At 41.4% G+C, this 20,406-nt stretch overlaps 1 protein-coding gene across 2 annotated transcripts in view; it reads left to right on the forward strand.

Moving 5' to 3' along the window:
- Positions 1 to 20,406, forward strand: part of LOC128663821 (muscle M-line assembly protein unc-89) — a 239,574-nt gene that overhangs the window by 207,473 nt on the left and 11,695 nt on the right. For both annotated transcript variants that reach the window (XM_053718344.1, XM_053718345.1), the window contains 3 exons: positions 18,114 to 18,176; positions 19,183 to 19,245; positions 20,342 to 20,401. In XM_053718344.1, coding sequence (XP_053574319.1) covers positions 18,114 to 18,176; positions 19,183 to 19,245; positions 20,342 to 20,401 — 186 coding nt within the window. The remainder of the gene's footprint in view (positions 1 to 18,113; positions 18,177 to 19,182; positions 19,246 to 20,341; positions 20,402 to 20,406) is intronic.

Below are 20,406 nucleotides of genomic sequence, written 5' to 3' on the forward strand. Positions count from 1 at the left end.
TTATCTACTCTGGATGATTGTGACAATTTGGTCATTCCAGAGAAATTATGTAATATGGACAAGTTCCTAGAGGTTCCGGTGCCCCCCGAGGTTTTTCCTATACCCAAGCGGGTGGCGGACATAGTAAACAAGGAATGGGAAAGGCCCGGCATACCTTTTGTTCCTCCCCCTATATTTAAGAAATTATTTCCTATAGTCGACCCCAGAAAGGACTTATGGCAGACAGTCCCTAAGGTCGAGGGGGCGGTCTCTACTCTAAACAAACGCACTACTATTCCCATAGAAGATAGTTGTGCTTTTAAAGATCCTATGGATAAAAAATTAGAGGGTTTGCTTAAAAAGATGTTTGTTCAGCAAGGTTACCTTCTACAACCAATTTCATGCATTGTTCCTGTCACTACGGCAGCGTGTTTCTGGTTCGAAGAACTAGAAAAGTCGCTCAATAAAGAATCTTCGTATGAGGAGGTTATGGACAGAGTTCATGCACTTAAATTGGCTAACTCTTTTATTCTAGATGCCACTTTGCAATTAGCGAGATTAGCGGCAAAAAATTCAGGGTTTGCTATCGTGGCGCGCAGAGCGCTCTGGCTAAAGTCTTGGTCAGCGGATGTGTCTTCCAAGACGAAATTGCTTAACATCCCTTTCAAGGGCAAAACACTGTTTGGTCCTGATTTGAAAGAGATTATTTCAGACATCACCGGAGGAAAGGGCCACGCCCTTCCTCAGGATAGGTCTTTTAAGGCTAGAAATAAGCCTAATTTTCGTCCCTTTCGCAGAAACAGACCAGCCTCTACTTCTACATCCTCTAAGCAAGAGGGTAATACTTCTCAACCCAAACCAGCCTGGAGACCGATGCAAGGCTGGAACAAGGGTAAGCAGGCCAAGAAGCCTGCCACTGCTACCAATACAGCATGAAGGGATGGCCCCCGATCCGGGACCGGATCTGGTGGGGGGCAGACTTTCTCTCTTTGCTCAGGCCTGGGCAAGAGATGTTCAGGATCCTTGGGCACTAGAAATAGTTTCTCAAGGTTATCTCCTGGAATTCAAGGAACTACCCCCAAGGGGAAGGTTCCACAGGTCTCAATTATCTTCAAACCAAATAAAAAGACAGGCATTCTTACATTGTGTAGAAGACCTGTTAAAGATGGGAGTAATTCATCCAGTTCCAATAAGAGAACAAGGGATGGGGTTTTACTCCAACCTGTTCAGAGTTCCCAAAAAAGAGGGAACATTCAGACCAATTCTAGATCTCAAGATCCTAAACAAATTTCTCAGGGTTCCATCGTTCAAAATGGAAACCATTCGAACGATCCTTCCTACCATCCAGGAAGGTCAATTTATGACCACGGTGGATTTAAAGGATGCGTACCTACATATTCCTATCCACAAGGAACATCATCAGTTCCTAAGGTTCGCTTTTCTGGACAAGCATTACCAGTTTGTGGCACTTCCATTCGGATTAGCCACTGCTCCGAGAATTTTCACAAAGGTACTAGGGTCCCTTCTAGCGGTTCTAAGACCAAGGGGCATTGCAGTAGTACCGTACTTGGACGACATCCTGATTCAAGCGTCGTCTCTGTCAAAAGCAAAGGCTCATACGGACATCGTCCTAGCCTTTCTCAGATCTCACGGATGGAAAGTGAACATAGAAAAAAGTTCTCTTTCCCCGTCAACAAGAGTTCCCTTCTTGGGAACAATAATAGACTCCTTAGAAATGAGGATTTTTCTGACAGAGGTCAGAAAATCAAAGCTTCTAAGCTCTTGTCAAGTTCTTCATTCTGTTCTTCGTCCTTCCATAGCGCAGTGCATGGAAGTAATAGGATTGATGGTTGCAGCAATGGACATAGTTCCTTTTGCACGAATTCATCTAAGACCATTACAACTGTGCATGCTCAGACAGTGGAATGGGGATTATACAGACTTGTCTCCGACGATTCAAGTAGATCAAAGGACCAGAGATTCACTCCATTGGTGGCTAATCCTGGACAACCTGTCACAGGGAATGAGCTTCCGCAGACCAGAGTGGGTCATTGTCACGACCGACGCCAGTCTGGTGGGCTGGGGCGCGGTCTGGGAACCCCTGAAAGCTCAGGGTCTATGGTCTCGGGAAGAATCTCTTCTCCCGATAAACATTCTGGAACTGAGAGCGATATTCAATGCTCTCAAAGCTTGGCCTCATCTAGCAAGGGCCAAATTCATAAGGTTTCAATCAGACAACATGACGACAGTCGCATATATCAACCATCAGGGGGGAACAAGGAGTTCCCTGGCAATGGAGGAAGTGACCAAGATAATTCAATGGGCGGAGGATCACTCCTGCCACTTGTCTGCAATCCACATCCCAGGAGTGGAAAATTGGGAAGCGGATTTTCTGAGTCGTCAGACATTCCATCCGGGGGAGTGGGAACTCCACCCGGAAATCTTTGCCCAAATAACTCAATTATGGGGCATTCCAGACATGGATCTGATGGCGTCTCGTCAGAACTTCAAGGTTCCTTGTTACGGGTCCAGATCCAGGGATCCCAAGGCGACTCTAGTAGATGCACTAGTAGCACCTTGGACCTTCAACCTAGCTTATGTATTCCCACCGTTTCCTCTCATTCCCAGGCTGGTACCCAGGATCAACCAGGAGAGGGCTTCGGTGATCTTGATAGCTCCTGCGTGGCCACGCAGGACTTGGTATGCAGACCTGGTGAATATGTCATCGGCTCCACCATGGAAGCTACCTTTGAGACAGGACCTTCTTGTTCAAGGTCCATTCGAACATCCGAATCTGGTTTCTCTCCAACTGACTGCTTGGAGATTGAACGCTTGATTTTATCAAAGCGTGGGTTTTCAGATTCTGTAATAGATACTCTGATTCAGGCTAGAAAGCCTGTAACTAGAAAAATTTACCATAAGATATGGAAAAAAATATATCTGTTGGTGTGACTCTAAAGGATTCCCATGGAACAAGATAAAAATTCCTAGGATTTTATCTTTCTACAAGAAGGTTTGGAGAAGGGATTATCTGCAAGTTCTCTGAAGGGACAGATTTCTGCGTTATCTGTTTTACTTCACAAAAGGCTGGCAGCTGTGCCAGACGTTCAAGCGTTTGTTCAGGCTCTGGTTAGAATCAAGCCTGTTTACAGACCTGTGACTCCTCCCTGGAGTCTTAATCTAGTTCTTTCAGTTCTTCAAGGGGTTCCGTTTGAACCCTTACATTCCGTGGATATTAAGTTATTATCTTGGAAAGTTTTGTTTTTGGTTGCAATTTCTTCTGCTAGAAGAGTTTCTGAGTTATCTGCTCTGCAGTGTTCTCCGCCCTATCTGGTGTTCCATGCAGATAAGGTGGTTTTGCGTACTAAGCCTGGTTTTCTTCCGAAAGTTGTTTCCAACAAGAATATTAACCAGGAGATAGTTGTACCTTCTTTGTGCCCGAATCCAGTTTCAAAGAAGGAACGTTTGTTACACAATTTGGACGTAGTCCGTGCTCTAAAATTCTATTTAGAGGCCACTAAAGATTTCAGACAAACTTCCTCTTTGTTTGTTGTTTATTCTGGTAAAAGGAGAGGTCAAAAAGCAACTTCTACCTCTCTTTCTTTTTGGCTTAAAAGCATTATCCGTTTGGCTTATGAGACTGCCGGACGGCAGCCTCCTGAAAGAATCACAGCTCACTCCACTAGGGCTGTGGCTTCCACATGGGCCTTCAAGAACGAGGCTTCTGTTGACCAGATATGTAAGGCAGCGACTTGGTCTTCACTGCACACTTTTGCCAAATTTTACAAATTTGATACTTTTGCTTCTTCAGAGGCTATTTTTGGGAGAAAGGTTTTGCAAGCCGTGGTGCCTTCCATTTAGGTGACCTGATTTGCTCCCTCCCTTCATCCGTGTCCTAAAGCTTTGGTATTGGTTCCCACAAGTAAGGATGACGCCGTGGACCGGACACACCTATGTTGGAGAAAACAGAATTTATGCTTACCTGATAAATTACTTTCTCCAACGGTGTGTCCGGTCCACGGCCCGCCCTGGTTTTTTTAATCAGGTCTGATGAATTATTTTCTCTAACTACAGTCACCACGGTATCATATGGTTTCTCCTATGCATATTTCCTCCTGTACGTCGGTCGAATGACTGGTGTAGGCGGAGCCTAGGAGGGATCATATGACCAGCTTTGCTGGACTCTTTGCCATTTCCTGTTGGGGAAGAGAATATCCCACAAGTAAGGATGACGCCGTGGACCGGACACACCGTTGGAGAAAGTAATTTATCAGGTAAGCATAAATTCTGTTTTTTTTTTTAAATGTGTTATTATTATTACAGCTAAATCACTGTAATCACTTTAGGACAATGCCCTACAAAATGCCCTTCTAATGGCAATTGTTAGAGTAGGTTTTAGTGTTAGTATAGGGTTTTTTATTTTGGATTGGGCTTTTTTTAAGGGGACTTTAGTTTTAGGATAGGCATAACTGGGTTTTTTTATTTTTGGTAGTGCTTTTATAATGTATTTTTTATTTTTGTGTACGTTTATTGTTTGTTATCTTTTGTAACTTAGGGGGTGTTTGGTTAGAGGTCTGGGGGGTTAGCTGTTAGGTATTAAGTAGTGTAGGGGTAGTTTGCGTTGGGGGTTGTTTTGGCGGTTTAGGTTAATAGGATAGGGGGTGGTAAGGTCTTTTCGGTTATGGCAGATTGGGGTTTAATAGTGTAGCAGCTTAGGTTGTGCTGGGGATGAGGGTGCCTATGGGTTAATAGCTTAGAATAGAATTAAATTTCCATACAATGTTAAATGATATGCATTTTCATGTATAATGCATATTATTTTAATAATTATATAGAAATGTAACTACTTTTGTGCAGGTTCTTTTTATTATTTCAAACATAAATCTATCATTGTAAATATATTTTTCTGAAATAAAAGTCAGAAGTAAAAACTTTTGATTTTTACATAATGGCATGCAGTTATGTTAAACAATAATTTACGCTACTGTCTTTGATAACAGCTGTTGGCGCTCTACAAATAACCAATAATAATAATAATAATAACACTGTATATATATGTATCAACATAGCTCCAATAGTTATAATAGGGAGGTTTTTTTTTTGTTTTTGTCTTTACTAGTCAGGTATAGCGCAGATATGAGATGTAGGCATTCTGAGGGAGTTAGCTGAACGTTCCAGGGGAGTAACCTGCATTTTGATTGGGATACATCGCCAGTAGTGCAATATTTTCCCATCTCTGAAATGCAGGTTATTTTCACGGTTTCAGTCATATTTGTCTTGCCACCTTTTCAGTGGCAAGACTTTACAGTGTGAGGCAGGTGTAGGTTTAGTGACAGGTTATATAGACATTATTTGAAGTGTTTTTACACAGAAACCGTTTTCGGTTTCAGTAAGCGCACTGTCTGGGCTGTGTAGGAACACTTCAAATATGCCCCCTACCTGCTGAAAGTTTAGACAAGTGGAGATGTCAGCAGAGTTGAACAGATGCGCGTTCCCCATTATTTCCAATAGGAGACACATCGCCACTAGGGATGGGCAAATGTGTTTATATTCGAATTTGAATGGTAGAATGAATGTTATCATAAAAATTCGATTTACATAATGAATATTCTAAAAAATTCTGTAATCGAATGCTATTTATAGTTTTCGAATGTCACTTTCAATTTCAAATGTTCATAATTAGATTGATTGTCCACATTCGAAATTTCGAATGTAACATTTGATTTAGTAAATTATATTCAGAAGTTCAATAGTTCATGTGGTAGGGAATTTAGTAAATTGAAACATAATAGATACAAATATATCAATTCAAATGTTTCTATTTTGAATATTGCATAATTTGAATATTACATTTAAAGAAAGCATTAGAAATACTATTACATTAAACGAATGTTAGAATGTTTTACAAACATTTGAAATTGAATTCGAATGAACGAATGTGTTAAAATTAATTTCATTTTTCGAATGTTGTGAAACTTTCGCCCATCCCTTATCGCTACTCGCCGGCACTTCGCGGGTCCAGCCCTTTTATTCGAATAGATCGCCAGACTGAGGGGCGGCAAGCCTGGCAAGGCCAAAAAGCCATTTTCCCATCAGTTTGGCAATGTTTCAATTATCTGGGCTATAGTAACAGAGAAGTATGTGGCTACCAACTGAGCTATTGAAATAGGGGGCCTGTCACAGCCTTTTTACTGGGGCCCAGCAAAGTTTAGTGAGGCCCCTGTGTGCTGTAAATAAATGTTATATTATTGTTTGTTTGTGGGTAGCTAGCACTTTTGGTGCATATACATTTCACTAATATTATATTAAGAAAATTTCCCCAAAGCCCCTAGGGGAAAAGGGGGGGGGGGCATGAAACAAATCCCCCTCAAGTAAACCTAAGTACTAAGAGGTGATCAGTGCCTTATGCTAATGTGTTCAACATTATAAAGAGAGAGAGAAAAAGGGAAGCATAAACTGGCACACTTATTGGGGGATAGTAAGCTAAATAAGTGCTGTGTGTGGATGGGTGATTAAAACATAACTGTTAATAAACATTGTATAGCCATAAAATAAAGATGGACTAAGCCATCAATAAAAGATACATTTAAAAAGTGTCAAAAATAGACACACTTGCTCCTCTTATTAACGATACAGTGATCAATCTGTATAGAAAATGGCTAACACTAGTAAGTAATCCTATTAGGTCTTATATAGGCACACCGAATAGTGATTATCAACGTAACTGTTAACATAGCTATGCACATAGGACTAAGCGGAAGATCAAATAAGTAAAGGTAGAAAGCCTCACGGGGTTCTCAATAACAATTAAGTACAGCTAAGCGAGTAACATATTAACAATATTTTTTAAAGTGAGTCTATGTGAGAACGATGCCTTAAAGGCCAACAATTAGACTAATGTTTAGATGGAAAAGAGGAGCAGTGCGAACACCTGGCCTGACGCGCATTTTGCAGCTGCTTTTTTAGAGGTGCCGACCGCTCCAACACACAGTGTATTTAAAGGACCAGCCGCCAATCACAGGGTCGCTTTCAAATCCATATGGTTATTCAGCCAATCAGCATGGTGTTTGTATCTACTGAAGTCCTAATGACGTGTACGGACACCGCTTCAGTATCGTATTAGATGAGAGTGGGGTGTGTTAGAGAGCCAATTACGATGAAGAGATTGAATAGGTATATCCCTCAATGGACTATCAAAACATGAATTATCAATACCCGATCAGAGTTACGATCTAGTCCATTGCTTAGTATCAGTCATGGTCTTACTTTTAGGTTTTACATATAAAATGAATGCTCATTGTATTATATATTAAATAATGTAGATCGATTACTGCCAGACTCATTATATCCAGGTTGTGGCTGAGCTGTTTCCTTTATCTGTATCAAATAGACTATGGTAATTACAGACATAGAGTATGACATTATTAGGTTATGTAACATATATTCACATGTTTTGGCACAATCATAACTGATATTTAAAGAATAAAATTACAGTAACGGGAATGTAATTATCACTCTCTCATATCCCAAACATAAAAGGACAGATAAGTCCCACATTGTCTCATTGATTACAGACTTCGTAGTAACACCGATAACAGCTAACATATGTACTCCCATTTAATGGATATATCAAAGGTTATACACTTGAATATGTAAGATCCATTATATGATCCCATTAACATGGTGATAACCTAGAAATAACCTATCCTTGTAGTGTAAGTGTCACTCTGTTCATGACAAATGACAATGTTGTGAATACGTTGATACTTATTGCTTATCATATTTATGTAAAGGCAGTTTATACCTTGGTATGTCATCACTATGTATGACACTAGATGGGCTGTACCCATTATTTTGGCATTGTAACTATTGCCAGTATACTTAGTGTGTGACAATAATGTTTGATTGCTGTTGCTATTGTCTATCTTGGCATTATAGTTTTGGCTAACACACACAAAATATAATGATCGTATCGGTCAATGATAATGCCATACATTGGAAAGATTCTCTATTGATACAATATGTATAAAGGACAAAGTCTCAGAGAGTTATTGCAATTCTTGTGATCTCATTTGGAGATGTTCATACTATCTAATAGTAATTAAGGAAGCTAATGATAAGGTCTATACTGTAGGTACCATACATGATCTTGAGGGATATGATTATAAAAAGGTTTTGACATACCTAAGGGTATGTAACTATTGTAGGAATGCACTATATGTTATCATTTCATTCATTCCTAGAGGGGCCATACTTTGTAACCAGAAAATCCATTTAGTTTCTGCTTTTAGTAATGCATTTTCCACATTACCACATCTTATACCCAAAGAGATTTTCTGGAGTATCCAGCATTTTAACTCAGGTTTGCTATTATGGCAATCTAAAAAGTGTTTTGCAACCCAGGTTAGCTTTCTACCCTTCTCCATATTCCTGATATTTCCAAGGTGTTCACTTAGTCTTTTCCTGAATTCTCTTGTTGACATACCAATGTATTTCTTTAGGCAATTACATTTGACAAAGTGACTCTTCATTACTTTTTCTCTGATAGTAAGATCTCTCCTCCAACTTATCGCTACTCTTTGGCCAATACTTTTTGCCATATCCTCATCAGTCTGTAATATGTGTATATGTTTGTTAAGTATGGCATTAATCACTTTGTGCGCTTCATTGAAGGTACACATGAATCTTACCCTTGTGTCCTTAGTTTGTTTTTGTTTGGGCAACAATAAACTGTTTCTGTCCGTATGTAATGCTCTGTGGTAAGCTTTTTTAAAGAATACTTTTGGGATAAACTCTGTTCTTCAGTCTTAGTTTTAATTTTTTTGCTTCATTTTTGAAGGAATCAATGTTAGAACAGTTTCGATGTATTCTAAGGAATTCCGCAAAGGGAATTGCTTTCTTTGTAGATGGATGATGTGCTCTCTCAAAGGATAATATTGAATTAGTAGCCGTTTCTTTTCTGTACAGACTTGATTGTACTTGGCCAAACAGGTCTCTTGAGATTGTCAAATACAAAAAGGTTACTTTAGTGTAACTAATCTCATATGTCAGTCTAAGATTCAGATCATTACAGTTCAGTTTGTTTATAATCTCTTTGAACAAAGATTCTTCACCTCTCCATAATATGAAGATAATGTCAATATATCTTAGCCATAGTAAAACATTCTCTGTATATTGCTCCATATTTTCTCCAAAAACAAATTCACGCTCCCACCATTCTAGATATATATTGGTGTATGTGGGTGCACAAGCTGTGCTCATGGCAGTTCCGCGTGTTTGGAGGAAAAATTTGTCATTAAATACGAAGTAATTATGGCTAAGGATGAACTGTAACATTTTGATTATAAACTAATTCTTAGGTATGTTTTCAGATGCCTCCATCTCTAAGAAGTATTGGACTGTATGACACCCCCAAGTGTGTTCTATGGAGGTGTAAAGGGATTCAACATCACATGTGGCAAAGAAAGTTTGACTATCTAGGGTCATGCCTTCAATTTTGTTAAGGATATCCATGGTATCCCTGGTATAGGAGGGTAGAGAAAGAACTATATCTCGTAGTCTCAGGTCAATGTATCTTGAGACTTGTTCACAAAGGCTCCCTATCCCTAAAACAATAGGTCTCCCAGGTGGAGATTTTTTGTTTTTATGCACTTTGGGGAGTAAGTAGAATGTTGCTACTTTAGGATTGATAACAGTAAGAAATTTATGCTCTTTTGTGTTAAGTAGATCATCTAGTTTTGCTCTCTCAATTAGATTGTTATAGCTTACAAAAAATCAGGATTAGAGGTTTATAACATTTATGGTCACCCAGCTGTCGCATGGCTTCAATTAGATACATATCTGTAGGCCATATAACCACATTCCCTCCCTTATCTGAGGCTTTTACCACCACATCCTTCCATTTTTGTATGTCATTTAAGACTTTAGATTCTTGTTCACTCTTATTATCAAGCTTTTGATCTCGGAGCTTAAGGATGTCTTTACTCTACTACTTTCAAGTAAATATCGATTTGTGGAAATTGTGACATTTGCTGCATATACGTTGATTTTTTAATTAACCCTTTTTGCCAGTCATTATCATCTCTACTCAAAGTTTCGTTTTCTTCTAGTAGTGACACTAAGTCCATTACAGCCTGTGCATCCAGATTGGTATCCTCATGCTTGGCATATAGTTTATTAAGAGAGATTTTCCTAGCAAATAAGTAAACGTCTTTAATGATTTCAAAGAAGTTTATGCTATTGGAGGGTGAGAAGGCTAAGCCACTGCTGAGGACACTGATATGGTCTTGGGACAGGATTTTGTTAGAAAGGTTAATAATCTGTAGGTTATTGGTGTTTACCATCTCGGTCTCTTCGACCAATCCTCTTTGCTCCTGTTGTTGTTGCCGTATCCCCATCTTGACCTGTTTCTCAGATTCTGTTCTGACCTTCCCTCCTTTTTCTTTTGCTTTTGGTTTGCTTTCTGCCTCGTTTTTTGACAGAATTGCTAGTCTCTCACTGGCACTGGGAACTAGTATTGGAGGGGCCTTTGGCTCCATCCTCAGTAGCTGAGGATTCATATTCTGATGTGGATACATCATCTTTATTACTTTGTGATGGTAAATAGTTCTTTCTGCGCCTGGGGTTCCTTTCATCCCAGGTAAAAATGCGACTTTTCTCAAAGACCCTTATATCTCTACTGAGTTTCTCACATTTATTTTTTAATAATGTCCCTTTCCTTAGTGTCTAATTCGTCATGTAGATTTTTGTATGCAGTTTTGAAATTATCTAAGGTTTCGAATTTTGTCAGTTTAGCTGTAATTTCTGAAATTTCCTTACTTAATTCTTCGACAATTTCTGTTTCATAATCAGATAGGATTGCCACAAGGACTTCAGAGCATGTTATTAATGTTTGTCCCCATCTATCACGATAGCTCTCAATATGAAAACTGAAGGATGGGAAGAGTCTCACTCTCAAGCCTCTCGGAATATTATGTTTGGCCGGATATTTATCGTATGAACTTTTATTCCATACTGACCTCTTATGTTTTCTAAGTGACTCTCCTAATGTTTTGAGACCTGATTCCCAGTCATCAGATTCTGCTTTGTTATACCCCTCTGCTGATAAATTGGCAAAAGTTTGTCTATATTAACTTTACGATCCTTCTCTCTGTTGAAAAAGTCTTCCATTAAATTAATGGAAGCCATAGTACCGCCATGAATGACTACAGAATAGTCTGATAATAGTATATTAAGAAAATTTCCCTAAAGCCCCTAGGGAAAAAGGGGGGCATGAAACTATCTCCACAAATCCCCCTTAAGTACTAAGAGGTGGGCAGTGCCTTATGCTAATAAGTGCTGTGTGTGGATGGGTGATTAAAACATAAATTTTAATAAATATTGTATAGCCATAAAATAAAGATGGACTATACCATCAATAAAAGCTAAATTTAAAAAGTGGCGCCGACCGCTCCAACACTGTGTGTACCTCTCATCTAATACGATACTCAAGCCATGTTCGTACACGTCATTAGGACTTCAGTAGATGCAAACACCATGCTGATTGGCTGAATAACCGTATGGATTTGAAAGCGACCCTGTGATTAGCCGCAGGTCCTTTAAATACACTGTGTGTTGAAGCGGTCGGCGCCTCTAAAAAAGCAGTTGCGAAACGCGCATCAGGCATTCGCACTGCTCCTCTTATCCGTCTAAATATCAGTCTAATTGTTGGCCTTTAAGGCATCGTTCTCACATAGACTCACTCTAGATAATATTGGTAATATGTTACTGGCTTAGCGGTACTTAATTGTTATTGAGAACCCCGTGAGGCTCTCTACCTTTCCTTATTTAATCTTCTGCTTAGTCCTATGTGCATAGCTACATTAACAGTTACCTTGATAATCACTATTCGGTGTGCCTATGTAAGACCTAATAGCATTACTTACTAGTGTTAGCCATTTTCTATACAGATCACTGTATCGTTAATAAGAGGAGCAAGTGTGTCTATTGTTGACACTTTTTAAATTTATCTTTTATTGATGGTTTAGTCCATCTTTATTTTATGGCTATGCAATATTTATTAAAAGTTATATTTTAATCCCTCATCCACACACAGCACTTATTTAGCTTACTATCCCCCAATAAGTGTGCCAGTTTATGCTTCCCTTTTTCTATTTCTCTTTATAACATTTCACTAATATCTCAGTGCAATTCTATTGTGAATGACACAGCATCACAAAAAAATTACATCACACAATATGTAACCAAGAGGAAATCCATGATATTAAGAAGGAGCACAAAATAAAAAAACAAATATCACCAAGTAAAATTACTCATAAAGGAGAAAAATAGCAGTCCCAAATCAGTGAGTAGCACTAAATCAGTGCATTGGTTTCATGAACTCGACAGCACTCCAGATTACAAACGGTGAACAATAGAAAAGATAAGCAGAGGCGCCTCATGGTGTAGAATCACTGCCACAACAAAAAGAAGGCAAGAAAGTACATTCAACTATCAAATGGGCTCACACTGTGCACAACAAGCAGATGAAGACCTTCAAGTCACTCAACAGGTCATCTCTTCTCAGCTGCCAACACTCCCCCGAGATACTCAGCAGGCTCATCTCCTCTCAGCTGCCAACACTCCCCCGAGATACTCAGCAGGCTCATCTCCTGTCAGCCGCCAACACTGCCCCAAGATACTCAGCAGGCTCATCTCCTGTCAGCCGCCAACACTGCCCCAAGATACTCAGCAGGCTCATCTCCTCTCAGCTGCCAACACTCCCCCGAGATACTCAGCAGGCTCATCTCCTGTCAGCCGCCAACACTGCCCCAAGATACTCAGCAGGCTCATCTCCTGTCAGCCGCCAACACTGCCCCAAGATACTCAGCAGGTTCATCTCCTGTCAGCTGCCAACACTGCCCCAAGATACTCAGCAGGCTCATCTCCTGTCAGCCGCCAACACTCCCCCGAGATACTCAGCAGGCTCATCTCCTGTCAGCCGCCAACACTCCCCCGAGATACTCAGCAGGCTCATCTCCTGTCAGCCGCCAACACTGCCCCAAGATACTCAGCAGGCTCATCTCCTGTCAGCTGCCAACACTGCCCCAAGATACTCAGCAGGCTCATCTCCTGTCAGCGGCCAACATCCCCAGAGATACTCAGCAGGCTCATCTCCTGTCAGCCGCCAACACTCCCCCGAGATACTCAGCAGGCTCATCTCCTGTCAGCCGCCAACACTGCCCCAAGATACTCAGCAGGCTCATCTCCTGTCAGCGGCCAACATCCCCCGAGATACTCAGCAGGCTCATCTCCTGTCAGCCGCCAACACTCCCCCGAGATACTCAGCAGGCTCATCTCCTGTCAGCCGCCAACACTGCCCCAAGATACTCAGCAGGCTCATCTCCTGTCAGCCGCCAACACTGCCCCAAGATACTCAGCAGGCTCATCTCCTCTCAGCTGCCAACACTCCCCCGAGATACTCAGCAGGCTCATCTCCTGTCAGCCGCCAACACTGCCCCAAGATACTCAGCAGGCTCATCTCCTGTCAGCGGCCAACATCCCCCGAGATACTCAGCAGGCTCATCTCCTGTCAGCCGCCAACACTCCCCCGAGATACTCAGCAGGCTCATCTCCTGTCAGCCGCCAACACTGCCCCAAGATACTCAGCATGCTCATCTCCTGTCAGCGGCCAACATCCCCCGAAATACTCAGCAGGCTCATCTCCTGTCAGCCGCCAACACTCCCCCGAGATACTCAGCAGGCTCATCTCCTGTCAGCCGCCAACACTGCCCCAAGATACTCAGCAGGCTCATCTCCTGTCAGCCGCCAACACTGCCCCAAGATACTCAGCAGGCTCATCTCCTCTCAGCTGCCAACACTCCCCCGAGATACTCAGCAGGCTCATCTCCTGTCAGCCGCCAACACTGCCCCAAGATACTCAGCAGGCTCATCTCCTGTCAGCCGCCAACACTGCCCCAAGATACTCAGTTTCATCTCCTGTCAGCTGCCAACACTGCCCCAAGATACTCAGCAGGCTCATCTCCTGTCAGCCGCCAACACTCCCCCGAGATACTCAGCGGGCTCATCTCCTGTCAGCCGCCAACACTCCCCCGAGATACTCAGCAGGCTCATCTCCTGTCAGCCGCCAACACTGCCCCAAGATACTCAGCAGGCTCATCTCCTGTCAGCTGCCAACACTGCCCCAAGATACTCAGCAGGCTCATCTCCTGTCAGCGGCCAACATCCCCAGAGATACTCAGCAGGCTCATCTCCTGTCAGCCGCCAACACTCCCCCGAGATACACAGCAGGCTCATCTCCTGTCAGCCACCAACACTGCCCCAAGATACTCAGCAGGCTCATCTCCTGTCAGCGGCCAACATCCCCCGATATACTCAGCAGGCTCATCTCCTGTCAGCCGCCAACACTCCCCCGAGATACTCAGCAGGCTCATCTTCTGTCAGCCGCCAACACTCCCCGAGATACTCAGCAGGCTCATCTCCTGTCAGCCGCCAACACTCCCCCGAGATACTCAGCAGGCTCATCTCCTGTCAGCCGCCAACACTGCCCCAAGATACTCAGCAGGCTCATCTCCTGTCTGCCGCCAACATCCCCCGAGATACTCAGCAGGCTCATCTCCTGTCAGCCGCCAACACTCCCCCGAGATACTCAGCAGGCTCATCTCCTGTCAGCCGCCAACACTGCCCCAAGATACTCAGCAGGCTCATCTCCTGTCAGCCGCCAACATCCCCCGAGATACTCAGCAGGCTCATCTCCTGTCAGCCGCCAACACTCCCCCGAGATACTCAGCAGGCTCATCTCCTGTCAGCCGCCAACACTCCCCCGAGATACTCAGCAGGCTCATCTCCTGTCAGCCGCCAACACTCCCCCGAGATACTCAGCAGGCTCATCTCCTGTCAGCCGCCAACACTCCCCCGAGATACTCAGCAGGCTCATCTCCTGTCAGCCGCCAACACTCCCCCGAGATACTCAGCAGGCTCATCTTCTGTCAGCCGCCAACACTCCCCCGAGATACTCAGCAGGCTCATCTCCTGTCAGCCGCCAACACTGCCCCAAGATACTCAGCAGGCTCATCTCCTGTCAGCCGCCAACACTCCCCCGAGATACTCAGCAGGCTCATCTCCTGTCAGCCGCCAACACTGCCCCAAGATACTCAGCAGGCTCATCTCCTGTCAGCCGCCAACACTCCCCCGAGATATTCAGCAGGCTCATCTCCTGTCAGCCGCCAACACTGCCCCAAGATACTCAGCAGGCTCATCTCCTGTCAGCCGCCAACACTCCCCCGAGATACTCAGCAGGCTCATCTCCTGTCAGCCGCCAACACTTCTCCAATATACTCAGCAGGCTCATCTCCTGTCAGCCGCCAACACTTCTCCATGAACAGGGCTGGGCTTCACAATTGGTTTATAGATCGAGGGTGGAATTCCCCCGGGCAGAAGCAAACCACACAGGATACAGCAGGCAGGTTACACTAATCAGAATCCTGGGCACATGATCTACATTAAAGCTGCAAATCTATACAACTAAATGCAGTAAGCAGGCCAAATAACAGCCATGAGGTGAGAGCAGTCAGTTAAAACATGTATTAAAAGCATAAAAACAGCAACGTGTTTTTCAGCAGGAAACGCTGTTTCATTGGGCTCTGCCAAGAAACGCATTGCTGTTTTTATGCTTTTAATAATTTTTTTAACTGACTGCTTTCTCTCCCTGTCTGTAATTTGGCCTGCTTTCTTTTCATGATTCAGATAGAACACACAATTCTAAACAACTTTCCAATTTACTTCTATTATTAATTTTGCTTAATTCTCTTGGTATCCTTTGTTGACGGAGCAGCCTACCTGGCTATGCTTTTCAACAAAGGATACCAAGAGAACAAAGCAAGTTAGATAATAAAAGTAAGAAGAAATAAAATAAAAACAAGACCTTGAAGCATATTTATCAAATGTCTGTCGGACCTGATCCGACAGTGTGGTACAAAGCCGCTGGTGCAAAGCCGCCCCCTGCAGACTCGCGGCAGCAGGGAGGTGTCAATCAACCCAATCGTACTCGATCAGGTTGAATTCCGGCGATGTCTTTAGACCGCTGCTTTATAACTGCTTGATAAATGTGCCTCCTTGTCAGCTTTGAAAGTGTGAAACTCAACCATGTGTGATATTTCTTTAACGCTTACAAAAAAAAGAATACAGAAAAGGGTTTAAAGCACCCAATCTACTAAAATATATTAAATATAAAATGTACATTTTAATATATATATATATATAGATTAAAAACAGAGAGGTATTAGCCTCTTTAACAAAAACTCTCAAACCACCAAATGAAGCTATGGAGCTAGCGTAATTCATCCCCTGTTTCCTAGACGATAGCCGTATATGTTGGTATCAGGTGACAGGGGTGAAGAGGACACAAAATAAACAGATGCGTTTGGTTGGAGGAAAGGAGATTTAATCTCCTGCAACGGAAACGTTTTTTCACTGTAAGAGCAATAAAATTGTGGAACTCATTACCAAAGGAGGTAGTGAATGCCAATACCCTAGATACATTTAAAAATTATTTGGATACATTTCTGTCTATAAACAAAATTCATGGATATGATTGCTAGTATTAAATGGGTCACCTTTTAGTGGGATTATTTAAGCTTAACTGGAGCTTTTTGTATATATTTTAGATTTGTATAGGTTGAACTCGATGGACTTCGGTCTTTTTTCAACCTCATCTACTATGTTACTATGGCCTTTTGGAATGCCTTTCTCAATGATAATTTAGACAAACCCCAGGCACTACTAAAGGGTCTTTTTTATACCCTTAGGTCCTGGCATTTGACGCAATATGCGGACATGATACGATGTAGCGTATCATGTCCGCCGCACATCAATAAATGCCAACAGCATACGCTGTCAGCATTTATCATTGCACAAGCAGTTCTTGTGAACTGCTTGTGCAATGCCGCCCACTGCAGATTTGCGGCCAATCGGCCGCTAGCAGGGGGTGCCAATCAGCCCGATCGTATAGGATCGGGCGGATTGAAGTCCGTAGCCTCAGAGCAGGCGGACAAGTTATAGAGCAGCGGTCTTTAGACCTCGGCTTCATAACTGCTGTTTCTGGCGAGCCTGAAAGCTTGCGCAGAAACAGGAGCATCCATTCGGAGCTTGATAATTCGGCCCCAAGGTTAATCGTTCCTTATAGATGACATAAATTAGTGATTCGTAGCTAGTTAGCCCAAACTGAACATTATAGGATATTTTTTCTCCCCTTTAATGTTTTCATAATTATCCATTCCATTTTATCCATTCTGAAGTCTATTCTATTTTTTTACAAATAACTCCTTTACCTTTATGCTATTATTTGAAGCAGACGTTTCTGCCTGTTGAAACCACCACCTATAATACAAATGTTATTATTGTAGTGTAGACTATAGAAAGAAAACCTATGTAAATAAGAGGCAGCAGCAGAAATCAACCTACCAGTGTGAGTCAGCCCATTTGAAATGATGTTCCTGCAGAAGCGTGGAATATATAAGAACACTGTCCCTTTAATAAACATGCTCTAATTATTCTCATTTTTGAAGTAACTTCTGGGATTCAAGAAAAGTCACACGGAGTGACAGAAACGTCTCCTATTAAAAAGGTAAAGGGGCAGTATTACTGTTGTTTCCTATCTTTGCTCATTTCAAAAACTCGCCAGTTTGGAGAGAAATCAGACAAAAACTTTTCAGCATATTGTAATGAAAATAAAATTTGCCTTTCTAAAAAAATATGTTAATGACTGACAAATCAGAAAACTGATATTACCCAAGTGGCTGTGGGTAAAGCCCGATGTAAGATCCTAAATCTCCTCAGAGTGCATTGAGTCACTGCATCAAACATATATACGATGCACTGTAATTCCCTATCTTCCCTATCTTTTTTGCCTCCACCTTGGGGGTTCAAGGAGGGCCAAGCCACTTGGGTAATGTCAGTTTTACCCGTGTAATCCTAGAATTACCCAGATTCATGACTTTACCCGTAATATATATATATATATATATATATATATATATATATATATATATATATATATATATATATGTATATATATATAAATATATTATGTTTCTTAATCTTAATTCTGTACAACAATTTATTGATGTGTTCTCTAGACAAAATCTCCTGGAACTCCTGAAAAGAAACAAAGAGGAGCAGAAAAATCCAATTTAAAACAAGTGAGGCCTGCTATTAGCTCTGTGTGTGCATATTTGTGTGTGTGTGCATATGTGTGTGTGTATATGAGTGTATGCATATGTGTGTGTGTGCATATGTCTGTGTGTGTATATATGTGCGTGTGCATATGTGTGTGTGTGTATATGTGTGTGTGTGTATATGTGCGTATGCATATGTGAGTGTGTGCATATGTGTGTGTGTGTATACATATGTGTGTGTGACTGTGTATGTGTGTGTGTGTATATGTGTGTGTGTGTATATATGTGTGTGTGTATATGTGTGTGTGTATATATGTGCGTATGCATATGTGTGTGTGCATATGTGTGTGTGTGTGTGCATATGTGTGTGTGTACATATGTGTGTGTGTGTGTGCATATGTGTGTGTGTACATATGTGTGTGGGACTGTGTATATGTGTGTGTGTGTATATATGTGTGTGTGTGCATATGTGAGTGTCTGTGTGCATATATGTGTGCGAGTTTGTGTGTGTATATATGTGTGTGTGCATATGTGTGTGTGTGTGTGCGCATATGTGTGTATGTGCATGTGTGTGTAGGCCAATTGAGACTTGTGACTGGAGTAGACATGGCTTGCCACTGTCATTTTGTTAGCAAAACTTGCATTGTTTTTCAGTAAGCTATCTTATCATTGCTGAGGCCAGTTAGGAGCAGATATGTAGCAGTGTAAGGCTAATGGTATCTGTAGTGTGCACTTCCAGTTCTGAGAATTGCAAAATACAGTTTTCAAATTTAAATTACAAGACAAGGGATATAAATAAATAATGAGTGTACAAAGCTATATATTTTTTACTATTCATATTTAAATGTTATGGGGAATTTAATTTGAGATTTATGTTCTTTTATGTGTATTATGCATCTTTTAGGGATTCTATTCACAGATAATGAACTAGTAATCTGATATACAATAGGTTTATTATTTATTTATACAATAATTATAACAATTCCACAATTACAAATTATCATAATGGTTTTAATCTTGTATTCTTTAGGTGAAACGTCCTGGTTTTCAAGAAAAGACACCAAAAGAAACAGAAAAGCATCCAATTAAGCTGGTGAGGATACAGACATTACTCAATACATGTGTCATTTAAACATAACAGGGTGTATAAGGGTTTGGTGAGGCCTGCAGGTACTACATCTGTGTGGGTATATCATGGCACAGCACTGCGTGAGAAAGCTGGCACTGCTGTTGTATATTCTGCATATTGTTGTGCATCTGTTAAACATAATGAGCATAAAACAATATATAGGGTTAGATTACGAGTGGAACGCTAACATTTGCGTGCAAGCAATACCGAGTTTATCGTGGGTGTTACAAAAACATCAAAAACACATTTAAAAAGTAAAGTTACACTCATAATAGCACTGTCTGATAAGAAATGATTGAAACAATTGCAATAAAAGTTATAAGGGCTCAAATATATGAGGTCTAAGGTGTTAGAAATAAAAGGACTGCAAAGGGCTTTAACATAGAGATACATACGTATACATGTCTAAAGATGTATATGTATAGCATTGCACAAGCAGTTCTTGTGAACTGCTTGTGCAATGCCGCCCACTGCAGATTCACGGCCAATTAGCCACTAGCAGGGGGTGTCAATCAGCCCGATCATATACGATCGGGTGGATTGATGTCCGCAGGCTCAAAACAGGCGGACAAGTTATGGAGCAGCGGTCTTTAGACCTCTGCTTCATAACTGCTGTTTCCGGCGAGCTTGATAATTCGGCCCCTAAGGCTAATCGTTCCTTATAGATGACATAAATTAGTGATTCGTAGCTAGTTAGCCCAAACTGAACATTATTTGGTATTTTTTCTCCCCTTTACTGTTTTCATAATTATCTATTCCATTTTATCCATTCTGAAGTCTATTCTATTTTTTTACAAATAGCCTCTTTAACTTTATGCTATTATTTGAAGCAGACGTTTCTGCCTGTTGAAACCACCACCTATAATACAAATGTAATTATTGTAGTGTAGACTATAGAAAAAAAACCTATGTAAATAAGAGGCAGCAGCAGAAATCAACCTACCAGTGTGAGTCAGCCCATTTGAAATGATGTTCCTGCAGAAGCGTAGAATACAATGAACTCTTATATAAGAACACTTTCCCTTTAATAAACATGCTCTAATGATTCTCATTTTTGAAGGTAACTTCTGGGATTCAAGAAAAGTCACACGGAGTGACAGAAACGTCTCCTATTAAAAAGGTAAA

The sequence above is a fragment of the Bombina bombina genome, chromosome 6, assembly GCF_027579735.1.
Source record: "Bombina bombina isolate aBomBom1 chromosome 6, aBomBom1.pri, whole genome shotgun sequence".
NCBI classification, from domain to species: domain Eukaryota; kingdom Metazoa; phylum Chordata; class Amphibia; order Anura; family Bombinatoridae; genus Bombina; species Bombina bombina.